The sequence below is a fragment of the Sinocyclocheilus anshuiensis genome, unplaced genomic scaffold (genome assembly GCF_001515605.1).
Source record: "Sinocyclocheilus anshuiensis isolate Anshui unplaced genomic scaffold, SAMN03320099.WGS_v1.1 scaffold1599, whole genome shotgun sequence".
NCBI lineage: Eukaryota > Metazoa > Chordata > Actinopteri > Cypriniformes > Cyprinidae > Sinocyclocheilus > Sinocyclocheilus anshuiensis.
Window position 1 is genome coordinate 141146 of NW_015549671.1, and position 986 is coordinate 142131.

The 986-nt window shown below is 36.8% G+C and overlaps 1 protein-coding gene across 4 annotated transcripts in view; it reads right to left on the reverse strand.

Annotated features, from left to right (window-relative positions):
* LOC107660316 (PEX5-related protein-like) overlaps positions 1-986 on the reverse strand; it is a 111308-nt gene that overhangs the window by 62549 nt on the left and 47773 nt on the right. For 3 of the 4 annotated variants that reach the window (XM_016449594.1, XM_016449598.1, XM_016449593.1), the window contains exon 2: positions 443-535. The exons of the other annotated variant lie outside the window; for it this stretch is intronic. In XM_016449594.1, the coding sequence (XP_016305080.1) occupies positions 443-535 (93 nt within the window). The remainder of the gene's footprint in view (positions 1-442; positions 536-986) is intronic. 4 annotated transcript variants of the gene reach the window in all.

Consider the following 986-nt stretch of genomic DNA (forward strand, 5'->3'; position numbering starts at 1 on the left):
AATCTGTATCTTCCATTCCAACCTCTCCCACCACCATGGGCAAGACCCAAAGAGCTGTCAAAGGATGTCAGATACTATGGTGCGACTATTCGGAAATTGAAGAAATACATAACAACCATGCCTAGCCAGCTGCCTAGCCAGTCTCCAGACCTCAATCCTATAGAAAATCTGTGGAGGTAGCTGAATAGGTTGGTATTCTGTCTCTATACGTTAAAATAAACCTACCATAAAAAGACCCATCATTTCTTTGTAAATGGGCAAACTTACAAAATCAGCAGGGGATCAAATAAATATTTTTCCCACTGTATGGCTCATGTGTGTCGTGTAACACTAATGGATATTCAAAACAGGGTGCACCAAGCTCTTGGTTTTACTTCCCTTATTCACATAGTCACACTCACGCTTGGTGCTCTCTGTCGGTGGGTGTATGTGCTCAGCCCACCTTGGTTGTCACGGTGAGCAGGGGTTTTCCATCTGAGGATGCCTTACTTGGTAGCTCCTTCAGCACCATAGCAACCGCTCTAGAGTCTTTCCCCTACAACAGTGAAATCAACAGTGAGTTGTGTCAGTTTGTGTTCAAATTCCTGCAGCAATTGTGCGGGTTCCTTGAAAAACACTAATAAAACATAACTATGTTATAACATAACTAAATTATGATAATTTACAGGCTTGCAAGAAAAAAACATCTTGCATTTTAAGCCATATTTTGTTGATTGAAAAAAATTACATTTACCCAACTGACACAAAGCAATGTGCATAATTAGCATGCTATCATCTATTCTACAACACAAAATAAAAAGTAGGGATGCACTACACATATTGGTATAATATTGTTTACTGTCTAATATGTTTTGTCAAATAAGCTTTTTTCAATTTATTGATATCAGACAATCAGTTAATTTAAGTAGGAATGGCTTAATAATTTTAAAATTTAATAACACTGTCAAAAGTAAACTTACATTATGCTAAAAAAAAATATTTTTCGT